General features: G+C 39.2%; 1 protein-coding gene across 1 annotated transcript in view; it reads right to left on the bottom strand.

Moving 5' to 3' along the window:
* Positions 1-18,306, bottom strand: part of PHF21B (PHD finger protein 21B) — a 174,888-nt gene that overhangs the window by 26,026 nt on the left and 130,556 nt on the right. Inside the window, exons 5-7 of the mRNA XM_069851299.1 lie at positions 17,302-17,394; positions 3,129-3,479; positions 1,257-1,379 (exon numbers count right to left, since the gene is read on the bottom strand). Of these exons, the coding sequence (XP_069707400.1) occupies positions 1,257-1,379; positions 3,129-3,479; positions 17,302-17,394 (567 nt within the window). The remainder of the gene's footprint in view (positions 1-1,256; positions 1,380-3,128; positions 3,480-17,301; positions 17,395-18,306) is intronic.

Below are 18,306 nucleotides of genomic sequence, written 5' to 3'. Positions count from 1 at the left end.
ACCAAAATGTCCCTTGGTCCCAGGGTCTCTTCTTACATCTCTGGAAGATTTTTGCTCAATATTCTTTCTGTAAGGATAAGTTACAGGCAAAGAAAAATGGATCTTTTTCCTAGCATTCTGTTTTTAATTAGGATCTACAAGCCTTTCTGTCCATAAGGTGCTACACAACAAATAACATTGCAAGAAAAGCTCCCTACATAAAACAGGACCCTAGAGTCCCATCATTCAGTGGCAATGAAGATTTGTCAGATTTTAAACTTGGGAGGTTTCCTAAGTGTAGTTCTGCAGAGTTTCTGCATAAAGCTGTGATTCTAGGCTTCAGCCACTATTTATCCTTAACACTGTTTTAACTATACATACCTCTTAAAATGGTAAAAAAAATGAGCATCCACATGCCTCAAGTAACATTATAAATGTATACTGTAATAATCCTATTAAACCTACAGCTCCAAGGATGCTTTCATGTTATACATTTACTAAACTAGTAAGGTTAAGATCTCACATGAGCTGAGTGATTCCACATCAGAAATAGATTCAGTTTGTGTAGCTTTTTAAATTGGCTCAAAAGTACACACAATCTAATGTGAATACATTTAGTCAAAACCCAAAATGCCTGTTAAAGAGAGACCTCATCTCTACAAGGACTTCTGATTTATATTTTCAGTTTACACTACAAATATATTTCATGAAAGAGATTTAATCTTATAACCTGTTTTCTTTTACTGAATTTGAAGGATTTTAATGTACTTCAGACTAGAAGGAATCTGTATACATGCAGGAAGATATGCACACAGCAAATGCAAGAAATTGCATGGTTAAATAAAAGCTAAAAATTGCAAGATTCATTACAAAGAAGATGCAAAAGCTCAGCTTACAAAATAAAAAATACAGGCTGCTCTTATGCAGCCTGTAACCCTGATAAAATAAAATATCTTAAGCTTGTGTACACCTTCCACAAGAAATACAGCCATAAGCATGAAAGGCACCTAGATTATTATGAGACCTACAATTCATAAACTTTGTGACACTGGAAGGGTTGAATTATGCAAACCAAATATGTGAGGGCACTTCACTTGCGGGGAAATCACCCCTATTGCAGTGATTGGGTAGACAGATGAACGGCTGGCAGAACCATGAGCACAAATGCAGTAATTACATATGCATAAAATAAAACGTTTAGAATTGGCCCCCATAACTTAATCATACTGCAGCTCACTTATTAAGAAAAGTAATATAGAAGAAAGAAAAAAAATCACCTCTGGATTTTCCTCCTTTTTCTTTTTGGTAGCAGGGGGTCCCTGAGCTGACTCTTCAGGAGGTTTCTTTGTCTCCACTTTACTTTCTGTCTGGGTTTGGACTTGAGGCTGAATAATGATAACCTAAAAGACAATGTACAAATAAGCGAAGAGAATTCACTATATGAAACTGGATTTTTCTGCCCCAAACCTTTGATTCTTCTTTGAAGGGTTACTTGATACCTTTACAAAAAACAAATGCAATTGAAAAGCCAAAATACACAGAAAGGAATATCTAGATTACACTTCTAAAGTTTCTAAATTTTTTTATTGGTGCATTATAAACCTACTGCAGCCTAAGGGAGCCACTTGATCAGCGCTTCTGAAAATCAGGACACTTTCTATTCAGAGGACTTCTGAAGCTGACTCAGCAGCCGAGCTTTAACAAATGACGTCAGTGACTTTAAGGCCTTTCCTCTGATTTTAATTTAGCACACAGGTGGAAGAGACGGAATTACTACAAATTCAAAACTACAGTTCAATCTCAGTCATATCAGTATTATTTAAGGGTGAGTGCATGTGGACGGGAAGGAAGATACTCCTCAATACTACGTATGTAAGTGAGATCAGAGTTCAGTCCTCAGCATTTATGGGTTATGAGCAGTGGATATCCAGTTTTGCATAAGCAAAATAAACTGTATGTGTTTTAAATTATAATTTATTCTGGTTTAGAACCTATAGGAATTACTACAAAGCTTGTTTATACATCCATGTATGTTAGTATATCCAGCTGCTTGTATTTGAACTACCACATGAAGATTTACACCGTGTAGATAACATTATCTCAGAAGCTATTAAATTAAAAGGAATGAAAGATAATTTCTGACCACAGAACTACACATGTGTCTTTATAACCACAATCAAAGCTTCAAGAAGGACTATGGAAGACCTTGCCAAGCTCATCTTTTTGATGAAGGTTATTGGATTTGAAAATTGGGCCTTTTCCATCTATTGCATTGCTAACTTTCAATCACTGTTCTTTAATTGTTAGGTACTTTATCTCAACTCAGCCACTCCAGATGATTCAAGAGCATAAAAAAGGATGGCTTTCTTAACCAGCAGCCAGTTTAAGTAAGAGAAAAAGAAATTATGTTACTGAAGTGGAGAAGAGACGCCTGCTTTTATTTACCTCAAAAGCCATCCTACATCTTGTATTCTTTTTTAGCACTGTATGAGAACCTGTGCTGCCAACAAGACCCAAAGCAGCAGGATCCCAGTAGCAAATTACAGCAAATGTTTGCTGGGTACATTGGCAGCCTTTATTGAATCTGTTTCTTCTACAGAAGTAGTGAAGACCTTGCATTTCAAAGCTGGAAAGCAATACAAAGGGGAAACAAGTAATTCATAATTGGATTTTTTTTCCTACTGATTCATCTGCTGATCAGTCTTGAAACCTTGAGCTCTCATTTCATTTGGTCCTCCCCTGAAAATTTAGAAGGGAATGCCTGATTATTTGACACACTCCCCTGAGGTCAGTTGATGTAACTAATATAATTGAAGAAAGAGTCCACAGGAAATTTGAGCCTGCACAGAATTCAAGGATATTATTAGTGAGAATTGGCTTAAGGAAATGGAAGATCATATGGTGCCATTAATGTCAGGCCACATCATGCTGCATTTTGTTCCTCCTAAAAATTATTACTGTACACAGAAAAATGTCTACTACTATCCACGTGTACCCTTAAGAATATCCCTACTGCTTTCTGATTATTTTCTTCAAAAGGAACCACTGACATCACTGTGAACTCCCAGGAGAATATTCTGCTTACATATGCAACTTAATTCCTGTGTTTCATAACCAAGAAAAAAAATGCCAGGAAAAGCAGAACCTACCTTGTTGTCGGCACTAATGAGGAGTGGTTGCACTTTAATGCTTTCGTTGACCACAGAGACAGTTGCACTGGTGCTGATAGGAGTTGCATTGCTGGGGGAGGTGGAAATGATGGCGTAAGCCACACCTGCACTGCTCAGAGGTGATGAAATAGTTGTAGACTCGGTGACACTTTGTGACTGGCTGTTAGGCGTCTGTACATGGCTGACGGTGTTATTGGCAGTCGGGAGGGCAGGGCTAGGGTTTTTGATGCTCACTACAGTTGCCTTCTGGAAGGTAGGAGGCTGTTTGGAAGCTTGGTCTCTGCACGGGGAGATAGGGAGGCTGTCTGGAATCAGGGTCTTTGGCCTAACCTGCAAACAGAGTTAGACATTATTAGGCATGGCCTCACAACATAATGATCAAACACTGCATACATGCACTCTCCCAGTAGAATCTCTAACTGCATTGACCATGGAATAGGAACATCTAGAAAAACATAATACAGCAACTCAAAGTAGCCAGGAATTCATTTATGTGTAGATATATTTCCAGCACTCCTCAGCTGAGTCATTTTGGAGTCCTTAACTCATTGCAATGCTGAACAAGAAAGCAGAAAAGAAAAAGTAGATTCCTCACTTCCATTCCAACACACATCCATACAAATGCTACCTAAGTCACCTCCAGTTCTCAGCAGGGATGCTTAAGCCAAAGACTTTACAAAGAATGGAAACCCCAGGTACAATAACTTCCTGCTCGAAAGGACACAACACTCTCACTATGAATTAAGGAGTGGGAAGTGAATCATTAAGAGAGTTCTAGGAAAGCACTTACAGGAACAGTAAGCATATGTATTTATACTGGCAGATCAGTTAATGAAGATCCTCACATTTTTAAGATGAGCCATGTCTAATGGAAAGGACATCACTCACTCAATCACTCAGCTAACTAAAAAAAAATAGAAGGGGGAAGAAAAGAAACCCACAACCATCAAAACTGATATTTTGTTGCTGCAAGTAAAGAGCTAGTTTGTAGCTGTGGCTGGATGCAGAAGGAACTTCCATGGTTGGAAGGAGAAGCTGCCAAGATCTGTTAAGGCTGCAGCTTTACCCAGAGCCGTGAATGATAGCTGCGAACAATCATTTTCAGCTAATGTCTTGTGTTTCCAGTGGGGTAATTAACATCACCTTGTCAACATGGCTCTGCCTTAACAACATGCTAAGTACAGTTCCAGGATTGAAAATAAATAATTTAAACTGCTTCACATGAAGTTAACTTCACTCCCAGCTTATTCGTTAACACGGCCAGATAAAACAGTCGGTTCCCTCTGTGCTTATTTAGTCCTGTCACTTCTCACACCTTCCACACTGTGAAACAAAATGACAAGTTGTAACAGACAGACATGGGAAACAGCTGCCTGTGTCACTGCACTGTAGTCTACAGGAGCCCTTCCAATGATGCCAACTTCAATCTTGAGCCTAAGTAAGCAATTTAATGAAAACGCAGGGATTTACTGATGTGCAGAAAATCAGCTCTCAAGGCTGGCCATCATCCTCTGTTGTGTCAAAGAGGAGCCGTACCCGTTTGCTCCCGTAGTGAATATTAAGTGCAGCAACACGTGTATTGCAAGCTCTTCATGTTTTGATAACTCAACCCTCAATTTTCAATAAGATCCTAATACCTATGGACAGTGCAAATGTCTATTAGAGGCACAGTCCTGTTCAGGAGTGTCTAAATTGTCAGTAAACAAGGTAGATAGAAAGTGAAGGAGGCAACATAGCTGAAGGAGAGCAAAGAGGAGGGTTTGCCTGAGATCCTGCAGTAGACTCATGACAAAGCAAGGAAGTTTCTGTTTTGGGCTCACAACTTTGGGGTAACACTGGAAGGCCTTGTAGACCCACTGTGAAATGACGAAAAACTATACTAAACTATGACTGACTATATTCAAGATACACTCACAGTAACTGAAGTGGGTTTTGCTCCTTTTCCTCTGTCCAATCACTTTAAGTAATGATTACTTGATTTATCTAGTTTAGATAGCAAACACCCTGGCTAAGTTGTTTAAGAGAGGAGTGTACAATTGGTGACATATCCATGGTTAGTTAATGGTCTTATTTTCAAAAGTAGTGCACAGAGGATTGGTTTAAACCCATCATGCCCTAGGCATTCTGCAAAACTAAGACTTCTAACTTAAACAACAGCCCAGCACAATAGGAGACATGATTCTTAGAGCAAATTTTCACGTCTGCATCAGTCAGCAATGAAACAGATCTTATATCTTTTATACTTTTATATTTTTATAATAATATCCTCTCTCTGCTATGTTATACCTTATATAACTCTCTCACATGTAAGCCTTTAACAAATTGCTCATGTTCACGTGCTCAGAGATAGGTTCACAAAGATAGCGTCAGATTGAGAAAACTAAGTCTGAGAAGCTTGGTGAAAATACAGTTAAAATATATTACCATGACTAAACAACCCAAATTGAATTCTTAGCTGTTTGGATAACATCTAAATTTTACCACCTCTCTTTAAAACAAAACAATTTTCTTGTAAACATAACGTCTGCTACCAACAGAAATACCGTAAACACACAGATAAGCACATAGAGACAGAGAAAGAGAGAGAGAATAAGGAGTAGTTCAAATCAAAGATTTAATATAACCATCACTGAGATATTTAGAAAAAATAAAGTCTGATAAAAATCGTCTCAGAAGTTTTTCTGGCCAAAAACTGTCATGTAGTCTACCAGGTTCTACTGCATCTGTCACTCTTAATTGCACTTTTATATTTAATCAAAAGCCTAATTAAAACTAAATGCCTATACATATTCCAGTTATATAATTATCTTTTCTATACCATTACATATACATATTAACTGTCAGATGTAATACCTCAATGAATGTATACATACCCTTAATACACATTCTGCAAGCTGTGGATGAATGTGTATTATTTTGCCATAAAATAAGCTCTTCCTGCACAGACAATTAAACAGACTTAATTTTCCAAAGTAACGTATTCTCTGGAACGTGCTGAATACTGAAATATCTCATACAATTTACCAAGCTGGTACAGCACAAGAACATATGCCGGGCGTTTTCTGCCACCGTGTGATACAAAGGAGGTATAGCGGTTTAGCGGTCTTCAGAGTTTAAGCCTTTGCAAATTCCATGGTAAATTCAGCTAATGATGTGAAAGCATATTTATTTGCAATTATAGAACAATAAAAAGGGTTGACAACAGAAAATAGTTTCAGGTCCTTCTGAGTTAAAGCTAAAATAGGTAAAAGAGAAAATAATACATATTTCTACAGCCCTCAGGCATGAATGCGAAACAGAAAGCAAGCATAGAACCCTATTGTGCTTTTACATCCATGAACCTTCCCCCTTGAATATAAACACTAATTGTAAGCACTTAATAAACAACTAAAACTGCTACTGTGAGAATAAATGGTGTCGGCTGGGAAATGAAAAATAAAGGAAAGAGTCAGCTTACACTCCTTTTCCTCAGAGCAAAATTGTAGTTTAAATCTGGGAGGTGAAAGGAGGACAGTGGCACTATCAGAAGTTTGGAAGTTGACAATCACTGAAGAAGAACTGAAGAAAAAATAGGACAGGGCATGGACTGCCTTTCACATGCAAGGTATCAAAAAGACATTTTCTGCTGAAAGTAGCACAGGCTGGATGGCATCGGTCCCCATGACGAGAGGTACAGAAATCAAAGGTGCAAAAGTTTAGCAAAGGATAAGAAAAGAGAAAGAATAACAGACAGCATGTATGTTACCAAGTGAAAACTGCAACTGTTGGCGAGTGCTGCAGATAACAATTCTGTAGCTCAACCCTTCTCTCCCCAAATATCTTTAACTTCTGACAGCTGTCAAAACAGAATGTGATACTACCAGGGCTCTAAATGCAGGAGAAGAGAGAGCTGCTTCTTGAATATAATGATTTCACAAACACGTGTTGTTCTTCAGTTTCCTCACTACCCACAATAACAGAAACATTTGATTCTAGCCAGCAATGCTCAGACACCCCTGGTACTTCTCAGATAGCCTGCAGGTAAGCACACTGTTGAAGTAGATATTCCCAGACCTAAGAATTCACTCGGTGGGGGCTGTCTGCTTTTCAGACAGGGAAATAACAGGGAGCCCAATCCTGAGAGATGTGCAGAGTGCTCTTTCATTCAGCAACCTGTAGTTTCATATATTTTAAAGAGTTTCTGATCAGGAGGGGATCAGGTCCTGTAACTAACACAACTTTTTGTATATCCCATATCATTAATGTCCATGCAGATGACCCTGTATGAAGTCCAAAGTCTTCCATTACACCAAAACATCATTTCAGCTCTCAAGAGCATAAATTGTTGAATACTGCAGAGGTGAATGAATTGCTGAGTGGCAGAGCCTGATGTGTGTCACCATTGGCAAAGGTATCTGTGATCATGGGCAATCTATTTCCTGAGCTACATACCATCAGGTGAACTGCTCCCACGCTGTAGTAAAGAAAAAGAAGGTAACAAAGAAAAACTCTTACAAAATAAGAGATCCCTCTAGATCCAACACAAACAAGTATGGGGGGGAAAGGAGAAAGAAGGAAGGCACACAATTCCCCCCATCTCTGTGGGCAACCCTATGCAGTCCTAAAGGACAAGATTTAATTAGAACAGTCATCTTTGCGCAGACTTGCATCTGCAGGTGCTATGAGAATTGTTAAGGGCAATTCTGCTAAATGTGTGTTCTCCTTACAGCCCAGTGAAGAAGGGAAGTTAACAAGTGCACTTCAATTAGAAAACCAAAAGGGATCATTGTGATTCTTGAGATCACCAACTGGCCACAGAATTTCTACCAAAAGCAAAAGACTGATTTTAGAAGAAAAAAATAAATAGTTCTTAACAATGAATTCATAATGAGCCCCAGTAAACTGTTATATTTTTTTATTATCCTCATGAGTGGCATTTCAGTGTGAAGTTAAATTTGCCTAACTTCAGCTTGCAGTCCCTGGATCTTGTTATAGCTTTGTCAGCAACACTGCAAAGCCACCTCCCCCATCTCAATATCAGATATCAGCTGGATCATGCTCAGCATCAATCAGCCCTTCATACTGGCAGGGCCGATCTGTATGAGGGTAAATTTTTCAGCTAAACGCAACGTCACATTGCCTTTGAGAGAAAGACCATTATTCACACTTTATTTTCACTTCACCCTTGTACTCAGAGCTTAAAAACAAAAACTCAAAATGGATTTGGCACAATTCATATGTCACAGAGGCAAAGTGCTGGAAGCAGCAGACAGAGCTTTCATTCTTGTAAAGCTTTAGAGGATCACACAGAAAACATTAGCAATGGCTGATAAAATGAGTGCAATATGGGGTAATTATATCCTTCACCAGAATGAACAGATGCACACTGAGTTCAGTAAAGCTGCATCTATTTATACCAGCTGAGGACCGACTCTCTCCCTCTTCTTTTTTTTAATCAATAACATTATGCAAAAGAAAAGGTTCTGCCTAACTTCACAGCAATGACACACCCTAAATTCCAGGTTGTGCAATGACCTGAATAGAAGTGTTTCCAGTTTAGTGGATTCTTGGTTCTTTTCCTCATAAGCTCCTATCATCTTCAACCCAGTCCAAGGCCAAAGTCAAAAGAAACACAGTTTCTTTTCTTGCCACACCAGAAAGATTTAAAAACACATGTGACTATGGATCCACATGCACTTTTCTTCCTTCCTTTTGATGGGGATACACAAAGAAGAAGTTAGTCTGCGGTGTGTATAACGAGGAAACTCCAGGCAAGGTGACCCAGTTCAGTGAATGCTGTATCCACACACAAAGCAAGCCTCTCCTTAGCATCTACCTGGAATATTTGCCTTGGGAGCCACAGAAGAATGATACGAAATGCAGGACAAAACCCAAACAAGTTCTCCAACCCATGTTTCCAATCCTTGCTGCTCTGGGCAGTGAGGAAGGAACAGGGAAGAACTCTTAAATCTGACTGAAACTGACAGCAAATCTGAAGAGACTTCAGTAAGGCCAGAATCATAGAATAACAGAACAGTTTGGGTTGAAAGGGACCTTAAAGATCACCCAGCCGCAATCCCCCTGCCATGGACAGGGACACCTACCACTGGATCAGGTTGCTCAAATCTTTATCCAACCTGGCCTTGAACACCTCCAGGGATGGGGCATCCATGACTTCTCTGGACAACCTGCTCCCATGTCTCACTGCCCTCACAGTAAAAAAATTATTCCTAATATCTAATCCAAATCTCCCTTCCTTCAGCTTAAAACAGTTACCCCTCATCCTACCACTGCACCTCCTGATAAAGAGCCCCTCCCCAGCTTTCCTGCAGTTTCTTGTAGAACTGCAACTAGGACCTCAAACCAAAACCTAGTCTCTCATTTTACATGCCATGCAACCCAAGAATCACTCTGTGGTATTTTCACAGATATCCAAATGATGTGCACTATATCAGATATTTTCCACTGGACTGTATACTTACTGTGCTTTAGTATTTCAATTTGTTCATTGATAGCTATCTTTATTGTAAAGCTGACACACAGATAATATAACCCTTGTGCAATTTTTAAGAAGACAAAGCTATTTCAATTAGTTTTTCTTCTTCAGCTTTGCTTAATACTACAGAAATGGAAGTTTTGCTGAGAGCAATGTTTGTGTGGGAATCCGCCAGCTCTGCTTTTTGTGGATGTTGGCATAAGGTAGTCAGGTGGGAGTTCTTTATTAAAAATGTTATCAGTGTTTTGAACACAGAACTGTATTTTCACAGGAACTTGACTGACTTTTGCTAATGAAATGTACATTTTCTCCTCAGCTATACTGTCTGTATTTTTAGATTTGGCATCGCTGCTATTGAATTGATGACTCATGAAGTGGCTCTTTTCCATTGCAAAGGAGAAAACTACCATTAAGCCACCAAATTAAAATCAATATTATTCCAAAAAATAACAAGTGGGGATTGAAGTTGACAAAGATTTCTGCTTTTTTTCCTTCTGAACAATGATTCTGTCCTTGAATATGCAGTTATCTATGTGCCTCTGAGGAAATAATTTAATCTTTATTGTTTAGGATTACAATAGAAATATAAAAGCTAGACTGTGATTATACACACCAGTCAATAACTTACTTCCATTTCTACTCTTTCCATCATTACAAGTTAGCTTGCTTCTCTCACAGATACTCATCTATGATTAACTTACTTCAATTTAAATACAAAGTGTCAGTGAAACCTTTAGTCACAAAGCAGTGAACATCTCTCTGCTTTCCTGTCTGTATATTTTCATAAGTGAACTCTGGACTAATCCTCACAGCTGGGAATTCACTGGACTCAAACTCTGATGTCACTTTAAATATCATGGATGTCACTGTTTTGTACTGTCCATAACTTTAAGAGTGTTTTCCTGCTTTTAGACAACAATAATGGCACGTTGTAATGATTTGACCACGCTCAACCCACTGACTAGCAAAATCAAAAAATCAGAAAGACAAAATATAATAATAAAAATAACGACAAAAATTGTTCCTGACCAATGACAGCCTGAGCAAGATGGAAGCACACAGAAAGCGAAGACAACAGGGGATGAAAATGAAGGTTAAAGGAACATGAAGCAGTGCAAGGAATTCCTCCAAGCCTCTGCTGAGATACTGCAGACAGAAAAAGCCTTCTTATCTACCTGATATTCAGCCACAGGCCTACCACAAGCTTGTACAAATGGCACAGAGGCTCAGAGACACAGCACAACCCAGATCCAAGCCAGACGTGGATGTGAAGCCATATCATTTGTATGAATGCCAATGGCATCATTGGAGAAAGGGGACATTTCTTCTCATCCTGAGGATTGTATGGATACTTTAGGCTCCTACATGCAGACTAGCAAGGAGATCTGACTTCTATGGAGGTACTTTTAAAATGTGCATGACACTGAATTGATCTGAAGGTCTTAAGCATCAGTACTCTCAATAAGAACAGACAAGTGACACTGAAATTCAGAGGTAAAAGAGGGAGGTATTTTGGCAAACTTGCATCTGAGTGTAGTCTCCTTTGATACACCATGCGTGTTCATCTTTGTCCATCCTACATAAGACCAAACTTCTCATCACTGCCAACCACTGGTGTAAGACCATCCACAAGGAACAGTTCTTATCACACCAACTTAGTCATACTTTCATCTGTCTTGGCTTTAATACAGCAGTGTAAAATACATAACACTGAGCACTCTAGATGCTCCAATAAGCCCACACCTCTCTCAGCTCCACAGGCTACCTATCAAACCTATCCACTAGTGTGCAACCGAAATTGTCACAGGCTTTTCAATAAAGTACCATGTTTTCATCCCTACCTTCAAAGCTCTTCCTGTAAAGACTTAGTATGAAAGGCAAAGGCAGCCACGTGTCTCTGATGCAGGGACTCTTTACAGCAAGGCTCATGCTCTTATAGGCAGGCACCTCAATCACCTTTTCCATGAATTATGGACATAAACCACATCACTTTCTGCAATAAACATTTTCTATGTTATACTCCTCTGACAAAAATACATAGTGGTATGCAATTAATAGCAGCATGTCTATTAAAAATAAGCAAATTGATAAAAAGGAATCCTAGCCAGAACTCTCAGCTGCATACGCTTCTTCCCAGAGGGAAAGGATGAGAGTAGAAATAGCTTACAACAGATGTTAATCTTTGTGCTTAACACATTACCGGAAGGTACTTCAAATTCAGTGACAAGCGCAGCATAAGAGCTTACATAGAATAAGACAGATTAACAACTATATTTATTAAGGGCTGCATTTTCAGTCGGGCCTCTGCAAACCTTTCTTCTGAAAAAGCAATTTTGTTTCTGTTTTCTTTACGTATACAGTCAATGAATATTAAATACTGTTGCAAACCCCTTAGCTTGGTTATATACCATGCTGATTAAGTTACCTTGAATTAGATTATGTCTCCTCTCCTCCACTAGTATTCCAACACATCCCCCTGGAAGTGCTGAGGGTTATATACCAGAAAGGTGTACGACATCCCTTAGGGGATTATAGTCCTTTTCTCCTCTGATATCATAATAACGACTTTACCCAATACAATTATTCCTTACTTAAATAAAAAAGTGCTCTTGTCTTTCCGTTGCATAATTCTGTGTGACTTTTTATACAAACATATCTATCTGCTAGATTCTTTTCCAGTTTCTCAAAAGGCTGACTTGCATTTAGTAATATTTTTCCACTTGGTAATGGCTATGCACAATCTTAATACATTACACTTAAAAGTAACTATTTCTTTTGTGTTTTAGACTTGTGATGCAAACAGAGAGAGGCTTTACCACAGACCCGTCTGTTAACGCATTTCTTCCACAGCACACACTGGCATCACACAACTTGGGTTCTGCCTGTAGGAGTTGTTTCCTTTCAGAAAATCTTTCAGAAGTCCTGTCACCAGGGAAGTCATGAGTAGCGGCTGATTTTGGTACAAACGTGAAGAGAAGCAGCAGCTATCAGTGCAAGAAACTTTTAAAATGAGAACGCTCATTTAAATTTTGGGAACATCTAGAGACCACAGTCTCTGGCTGGGCTCACACGGTACCCAGTGATGAACAAACACACGGTAACAAAACAGCTCCTGTCCCAAAGCAGCCTGCAGCCCAGTTACCTAATTCAGACCTTACTGAATTATGCATAGTAGTATCACTCCAGAAGATAAAAAATAAGCAGCACTTGAGAGCAGATCTGGCTAGCGTCAACTGGAAAATGAGCAAGTTAGGTCTAAAGTGGTTCTGCAACTTGTTCCTTTTCACCACTAACCCGTGCAATAGCTCCAGTGCAAGCATCTGCTGCATGGCTCTCTGCTCTACTCTAATCAGAAGCGTCATGAGCAAAGCCATCCCAAGCCCTACCTTCAACCAGGACTGGAAAAATAGGTCAGGGAAATAGCATTATAATCTCATTTAACTGCTATTCAAATCATCACAGTCTCTCTGTTTATTTAAACAAGAATTGGATTGGGTGCAAATTACTGACAACGAAGTGAGACGTTTGTTTTAATATCTTCACCCTTTCATATAAAATCTTCCATTTGAAGAACAAAAATTAAGATTTCCCACGTGCCTTCCGGTGGCTTCAGTGAATTAAGTTTTCATGTAAACCAGTTCAAAATAGACAGACTGGCTGCACTGCAGCTGGTAATTGGAGCCCCAACCTGACATAAGGCCACTCCCTCCTTTACAGTTGATGAGGGCCATGAAGCAGAAGAACAGCTCAAGAGTAAGAGAGTGCATCATCCATGTGTTTGAGTAGATGACCTCCAGGATTTCCTTCTCAGAGAGCAACGGAGAGTCTGCAGTTTCAAAATATCTCACCCAGCTGGAAACCTCCAAGGCCAAAGTAAGAAGAGAAAAACTAATGGGAATTAACTTCCCAAACAACACAGCTCATAAGAAATTGTATTTATTTGATGAAAGCAAAAATAACTTCATATTCAAAAAAAAAAAAAAAAGAAAGAAAAAAGAAAAGAAAAAAGGTCTGCCAGAGAGGCTTGTTCTGGCAAATAATGAATACCTAAGGAAATATTGTTTGTATTGTGCAATGAAATTGTAATTAATGTTTGTTTGCTCACCATTTAATAGCAGTTCTGCACTAAGTGATGGGATTTTGCTGCCATTTGTGAGTGTGCAGATTTTGAAACTTCACTCCCCATATGGAAGAGTTCCCAGGGGGTCATATCATAAACCCATTCAAACGAACAAAACAAATGACAAGTATCTGTACAAATGTGGGAAAAGAGAGAGCTATATGCATTATTTTATGTAAGTATTGTTAATTGCCTCAGTTTACTTATATGGTATTTTCCTGCTTGACTGCATAGAGGTAAATCAAAACAGCCTGTCTAGATGAGGAGAAACAAAAGCACCAAAACCACAAAACTCCTTCAGGTGTGGTGAGGGGCCCCTAACTGGAGGAGTCCTCTGCTTCTTTCCAGCCAGACTGGCAACATTTATTCTGCTCATGCCTAAATCTAAATCTAAAGAGAGTCTGAAATCTTGAAGAGATGATACGACTGACCAAAAGGAGAAATGTCAGGTAGCAATTGGTGTGCTGTCAAGAAGGTAGACACTGACCTGGATTAATCCCACTTATCCACGTGCACCTGAAAAAGAAATTCAATCTGTCTGGCTAAGAGTGAAGCCACTTCCAGAGGGTGACCCAGAGCAAGTAGGAGTTGGACTTGATGATCCCTTCCTACTCAGGTCATTCAGTGAAGCAGGCTCCTAACATGGTAGGGATCCCAAAAAGGATCCATGTAGGCCTTTCTCCCCTCCATGGACAAAAAGACAGGCAGCAGCATGTACAGATCTGATGAAGCCACCTTAGGTGATTGCCACTGCACCTGCCACCACACTGGCACAAACCACACCTAAACTTAGCTACTCCAGTAAATAGGCAGGCATGCAGGTGGGCTTACTGAAGCCTTTGCTACTGCGGTTTCATTGCTATTAGGGTTCTACACAATTCACTATCACAGCAAAACTTCACAGAGAAGAGGTCAGGGAAGGTACAATACCTTGCAGAACAAGATTCAGCTATAGCTTACATTCACGAGTACAAACATTACACTGCTTTAATTCTTTGTGTGAAATACTATGGACTTCTTAGTAGAGGAGTGATGAATATTGTTTTGTTTTGAAAAAAACATGCCTCCAATTTGCTGCTACATAGGCAGTAAAGGTTTCAGTAGATGCCAAACTCATTGGACCCTGCTTGTTAGTATGGCTGGGAGATGGTGGGAAAACTGCCTCTCAGAAAGTTAGTCCTAGAACAGTAGGATTGTGTCACTAGCTCAAAGCAAGGCACAGGAGCCGTGCATATCACCCAGGGGTGACAAAAGGAGATTAGTAGGCAGCCTGCTCTGTAACCAAGTCCGATGCATAATAGCTGAGACGACATGGACTGTGACAGGATTTAATTCTTCACATTCTGCAGCTCCTTCTGGAAAATACTGTGTCCCCTAATTTACAAAATAATTTTTAGGTTGGTACTCATTTTCTCAGAGCTATGAGGGAGATGAGGGAAGAGGTGTTCTTCACCATAATAACTTCATGGTATTACATGGCCTTCCTTCCTGGCATTTTCAAATTTCCATCTGAAGTTTACAGTTCTCCTGGACCACAGATTCCGACTGACCCTCAAAATTTGCCAGAGATGACTATGCGCTCACCTACAGTTCTTACAAAGGAAAGCTTTCACAGTGCTGTAGTGTTGCAGCTCACTTACAGTCACCTCCCAGATCACCTGTATACAGCTGTATCTGGGGAACGACAGCTTTATATCACTCTGATTTATGGCTATATTAAATATACTTTGAAGACTAGTTAGAAGCCAAATGTTCCACTCGTAGATGAAAACTTGATCTCTCTTAAGATATCAAGCAGAAAACTTCAATGGGTGGAGGGAATTCCCCCCCAGGAAACAATGTGGAAAATTTAAACTTCTCTGTAAGCTTTAAGTTGGGGAAGAACATATAGACCATGATGAACTGCAAAGGAGGACATGGCCTCTAAATGGAGCAGGCTGTTGCTGAAGAAGGAGGTATTGGCCTGTGAAAAAGCCAGAAAAAAGAACACAAGACATCCTTATGATAATGTGGTCTTACATATAGCTGCCTCGTTTTTAGTTTTGACAGCAATGAGACTGCTATGTGGTTATTTCCCATGCTATCTATATGAAACAGAAAATTTAGTGAACTGTGGCTTAGGGCTGCTGAGGACAAGTTGATGTTTCAGTAGTATTACGTATGATTGTATAAACAGGTCTGAAAGTGAAGGGTGTGCTAGGAAAGGAGTGAAATAAAGTGAACTACAAACAAAAATATGCCCATGAGCTAAACAGACAGACAGAAAGGATATGTGTTCTTTTCAAAAAGTTGAGGAATCAGCTTCTGCCACTTCTTCCAATTCTTCAAAACTGAATCTAACACTGAACAAAAATTTTTCTACTTAACAAAAGCATGGAACATTGATGCCTCCCTAAGTGCAGCACTTGCAATGCCACCATCATTGCTGAAACATAAAATTAATGACCATTTAGACCCCTGTTACAGGTCTTTCAGCTCCTTTTGAACCTCATCTATTTTCAGGAACAACCTGCTCATCTCTGACACCCCAAAATTGCAGAAATCAATGTGTTATTATGCTGTAAGAACAACAGAAAAGCAACATATTGAACTTGATAAGAAAACTATAACCTTCCTTTAGTTCATAACTTTGCCTTCCATAAAATGTAATTTAAAGAGAGAACTTAAGAACTTTATCTTGGAAATACTTCTTCCTTCAGGCAGATTTAGCTCATAGATCTTCTACAAGATTCTGCCACTAAGAAAACATTAGGAAAAAAATTAAGGAATAATAGGAAGACCCAATATTGACTTCAATGCTAGAAAAGTGTTCATATATAAGAAATAGACCTCTAAAGGCCACACAGGGAGAAACATATTTATACTTTAAAATTATGAATCTAAATAACAAATCATAGAACAGCAGCAAAACAGATGTTGAAAGTGACATAAAAAATTCTTGAGAAAGAGGGCTGAAAAGGGGAATAAAGTGTATGGGTAAGGAAACAGTGATGGATATCCAGAAAAAAAACCCCCACAGCTTGAAAACATTTTAAAAACCTGTGACTGTAAGTCTTGTTTCGCTCCTACCCAGACAATCTTGCCCCAGTCTGGCACCTGGGTTAGTTGCTAAAACTTTATACTGGGTTATATAGGGATAAGGCAACTAAGCTAGTAAAGGAATGTATGAGGCTAAATCTTTAACAGAAAATTAATACTTCCATCACTTCTTTTAATTACAGAATTACAGATTTTCCCTTCTGTGATTTGTGATTCATTTTATAAAGCATAAATTCACATTTCAACACAGATACTTTGTTCTTCTACAATGAATCTACAAGATTTTTATAGCTTTTCATTGTACTAACAGTATGCTCCCAGAAGAAAATTGATTTATCTTTTTTTCAGAAATCGGAGAAAATCACAACTTTTCTGTTCAACTCACTGAAGATGAGTCTTTATTCAGCAAAATGAGTGTGCTGACCTACCCAGGCCCGGGCACCAGACAGGAATAGAGTAGAATACACATGAAATGACCCATTCACCCCCCACTCTCCCTTTGGAAGTGTATTTTTTACCTGAGGTAGCACTGCTGGTCCTTGTCCTGCCAACCTCTGCAAGGAGCTGACCTGAGGAACCTTAATGGGCACTGCAGTGATAGTTCCCAAAGTCTGTTGGAAGAAAAACAGTTGAACACAGCTTAAAACACTTGCACAGCTTCCTCAGATAGAATCTGCCTGACCCAGCGGTTCGCCCTTCCAGCTCTTTGTTTGTCTCTTCCTGACTTAGGAAGGAAGGGTATAACCAGTCGATTTGAAGCTCTCTCTCTTCTGCCTTAAGAGTCAGAGACTTCCTTCTCTTTAACCTTGGCTACAAGACAGCGTTAACTAAAGCGTATTGTCTCCTTAGAGCATTTAGTAATCGTGAGTGTAAAGGATACATCTCATTGTTGTGAAGATTTTGTATACAAAGAAAAAACAAGTGTGCTGCCATGGCTGAAGGCTGTCTAGGCACCAGCTTGTTTTCAAAAGAGATCTGAAGAAAGGAGAAATGCACCACATTGAAACTTCAAAATGTGCAGCGGAAAGACGACTCATTTCATGCTATCCAGGGTCACAAGAGAAGTTCATTGTGTCTTAGTAAATAGTAAATACTGAATTATTAAAACTGAAAGCTACCTATAAATCTACCACAACACACTGTAACATAACATTCAGCTAAGATAACATCCATTTGGCTCAACGCAGCTGCTATTACTATCCACATTTATCTTCTCTACTCATCCTTCTCTTAGTTGCATAACAAATTCATTCGAAGTTTAAGATAGGCTAGACTAGACTAGACTGGAATATTTCCATTGGAAAGGACCTGCAATGATCATCTGGTCCAACTGCCTGACCAATTAAGGGCTAACCAAAAGTTAAAGAATATTCTTAATGGCATTGCCCAAATGCCTCTCAAACACTGACAGGTTTGGGACAACTACCACCTCTCTAGGAAGCCTGTTTCAGTATTTGACCACCCTCTAAGTAGAAAAATATAACCTGTTGTCCAGTCTAAACCTCCCCTGGTGCAGCTTTGAA

The sequence above is a fragment of the Phaenicophaeus curvirostris genome, chromosome 1 (genome assembly GCF_032191515.1).
Source record: "Phaenicophaeus curvirostris isolate KB17595 chromosome 1, BPBGC_Pcur_1.0, whole genome shotgun sequence".
NCBI lineage: Eukaryota > Metazoa > Chordata > Aves > Cuculiformes > Cuculidae > Phaenicophaeus > Phaenicophaeus curvirostris.
The sequence above is the reverse complement of the archived record's forward strand: the minus strand, read 5'-3'. Positions and strand labels throughout refer to the sequence as shown.